Source organism: Pygoscelis adeliae, unplaced genomic scaffold, assembly GCF_000699105.1.
Source record: "Pygoscelis adeliae isolate BGI_AS28 unplaced genomic scaffold, ASM69910v1 Scaffold458, whole genome shotgun sequence".
In the NCBI taxonomy this organism is placed as follows: domain Eukaryota; kingdom Metazoa; phylum Chordata; class Aves; order Sphenisciformes; family Spheniscidae; genus Pygoscelis; species Pygoscelis adeliae.
In genome coordinates this window covers 308,748-311,739 of record NW_008825352.1, presented here as the reverse complement: position 1 = coordinate 311,739, position 2,992 = coordinate 308,748, and the positions used below count along the sequence as shown (strand labels likewise).

At 58.4% G+C, this 2,992-nt stretch overlaps 1 protein-coding gene across 1 annotated transcript in view; it reads left to right on the top strand.

The window, feature by feature from the left end:
- Positions 1-1,682: 1,682 nt before the first annotated feature.
- Positions 1,683-2,992, top strand: part of LOC103922266 (rho guanine nucleotide exchange factor 40-like) — an 80,306-nt gene continuing 78,996 nt past the window's right edge. Inside the window, exon 1 of the mRNA XM_009330375.1 lies at positions 1,683-1,876. Coding sequence (XP_009328650.1) covers positions 1,874-1,876 — 3 coding nt within the window. The 5' untranslated portion in view covers positions 1,683-1,873. The remainder of the gene's footprint in view (positions 1,877-2,992) is intronic.

Below are 2,992 nucleotides of genomic sequence, written 5' to 3'. Positions count from 1 at the left end.
GTGGACTGCAGGCAGTGCCCTGCCGCTGTAGGGAGAAGGTGACTAGCTGTCAGAGGCCATGGGGAAGCTTCTGCAAGCAAGGACTGTTTGGAAGACAAGCGCTGAACAGTGAGGCAGCTGCTCAGCTCTGGTCCACTGTCAGTGTCGCACCTCCTTTTAGGAGGACATCTCTTTCCACTTAAGGAAAACAGACTGCATCCCTGCAAGGGACTGTCATCCATCCTTGCTGCCTGTAGGAGACTCAACAGCACATCAAGCAGCTGGTGTATTGAGTGGTTGGCTTTGTGACTGCTTGAAGCCTTGTTTGCTGGTTATGTCTGAAAACATGCCATGAGGCTATCATGTGCAATGGGTTTTAGGGCCAACTGTTGGCAGTCCTCCCTGGGAGAGGAGTATCTGAAGGTGTTCTTGAGCTGGACCAGCCCGCGTGGGCTCTGCTGCTGGCCCTGTGGAGCAGGGCTTGGGAAGGCTGTGGGGGCCTGCCCCTTGAGCCAGGGCAGCAGAGGTGTTTGGCAGCAGTTGCCCCAGCTTCAGCAGGCAAGTACCCTGTGCTCCTCTACTGAGCCTCTCCATGCGGGGGATGTCTTCCCTCCTGCTGTAGGTCCTCATGTCCTGCCTGAGTCACCCTTCCTCTTGGGATGGGTTAGTTTGTGTGACCTCTCCCAGAAACGGGGACAGCCACGTACCAGCATCGTGGCCTCCCTGATGGAGGGTCAGTCCCCACCGATGCTGCCGAGACCGAGACCACGCGCTGCTCGGCCAAGGCTGGGGAAGCAGCTCCCAGTCCAAAGACCTTCTGCCAGGCCCTGCACCTCATGTCCAGGGCTCTGGGGCTTCGCCTGTGTGTCACTTCCCACCCCGCTTCCCGTTACACAAAGCCTTTGTGTGTCAGCAGTTCCTGGGATGCCCTGCGGCACCTGCCTCTCCCCTCCCTCTCCGCCTCTGTGGCTCTGCCCTTTCCCGTTGTCACTTCTGTAGGCTGCTGCCTGCCTGTTCGGTGACCTTCCCCACTGCTCCCACTGCTCGGGCAGTATTTTGGCCCCTGGCCATCTTAAACAATTAATGGAGGGGTGGAGAAACTGGCCATGTTAAATTACTTCCTCCTTTGGGAGGGGGTGAGGTCTCCACATCTCTTGCCTGATACCAATGCAGTTTGTTGCTGTTGCCTGAAGCGGTCACTGCCTCTCTGTTTTCCTTCTAGAAGTTAGAAAAACAGTATTTCAGAGCACTCTTTTTGTATTTCTCGGCATTTTGCTTAACCTGCAGCGCTGCCTCAGGATCTCGCGGAGCGGGGAAACTTCTCTGGACTTAAAGAAAACCAAGCCAAGAGGAGGCGGGGGGAGCATTTTGCTGGAAACCTCTTTGGGAAGCCGGAGACCTTCTCGGGATGCCTGCCGTGGGCTTGTTCTCCTCTAGCAGCTATTCAGATCTTCACGGGTGAAGGCAGCTCCCTGCCACAGAGCATCTGCATTAAGCAGGTCTGTGCGGAGGGCCAGGTGCACTCTGAGGGACGCAGATAGCAGCGATGCCATAACAAGCAGCCTGCGAGTGTTGCTGTCTCTGCCTGTGTCCGTAAGGTCCCTGCAGGGCTGGGGAATGTGGCACCCGGCGCTTGCTATGCCCCTCCGCTGTCTAGCACTGGAGTTGGCTGTCAGAGAAACCTTCGAGGTCCCCTGCTCAGCTCCGGTAGTGTCATGAGTTAGATTAGTTGGAGCTGTGCTGGGGGCGGTGAGGGCTTGGATTACAGTCCAGAACTCAAAGTGCTTCGGTGGTTCACGTCGGAGGGGAGAGGAGACGCCCCGTCGCACACATGGAGGAAAAAGAGAAAAAACACTGCCTTTGGAAGTGAGGGGGAATAAAGGAGGCCGGGAACATGGTAAGGAAATCTCTGCAAAGGGCGCTCACCCTGGGCACGAGCAGGGCTGCGCGGGATGGAGCTGCTATCAGGGCAGCCTGCCTGGAGCCAGTGCACAGTGCTAATGCCGGGAGTGGGAAACTGCTCTTCTGGCACTTCCCGTTATTCAGATGGCACGCTGTACCCTGGGGTGCCAGCCCTGGACGGTGGCTGCAGGGACACGGGGCTCTTGTTGGCACTGGTCCCCTGCGGGGTCCCTAGTGGGGGCACAGCCCCTGGAGCAAGGGGCTGGGACGGGGCAGATCAGGCAGGGCCCTGTCTTTCGGGCTGCCTGGATGCTGGGCTCTCCTCCTGCCCTCACTCTTTGCCAGTCCTGCTCCGGGGCTGTGGGCACTGCCCCCTTGCAGAGCCTGGGGAAGGGGAGAGCATCAGCTTCTTTTCTCCTGCCCACGGTGGGCATCCAGGGGTTCAGAGAAACCCCTGGAGCTGGGTGGGGATCTCTCCCTTTCAGTGTCAAGTTTTGCACGTGGGGATCCTTGTTTGGGGAGAGGAGAGACTGGCGAGCCCAGCCGGGCAGCAGAGCACCCTGTCTCCCTGGGAGTGGCTGCAGGGCAGTCCCCTGCCCACCCCCACTGGCACTGCCCTGCAAACAGAGGTGTCCAGCCCTGGGCTGGCAGAGGCTAGAGGGATCGCTAGCCCTGTGGCAAGATCCCGCTGAGCACCAGTCTGGCTTCTGATGGTTTGTTCCTGGGCTCAGGCTGGGATCCGTGTGCCCAGCAGCCCTAAATCTCCTGGATTGTCCTGCTGTGTCATGGGCTGCTTCTCCACAGCAGAGGGAACAAAGTCCGTGAGGGGGACAAGCAGCTTGTGTTGCTGCTGTGCCTGGCAGGGACTTGCTCTTTCTTAAAAGTTCAGCTTCTGGGCTTAGAGAAGCTCAGCTTTCATTGAAGGAAGAGTTGCCCAACTTTTGGCTTCTGCAGCCTGAGCTAAGCTCATGGACTCATGCCTCTTCCCTTTGCCACCCTCCAGCTCCTCTGCTGAGGACCCTGTGGCTCTCTGTACCCTCACATGCCTGTGTCAGAGCTGTGATGTGCTCTCCTCTCTCATCCTGCTGTGGAGGTCTGCAGGCATCTCACT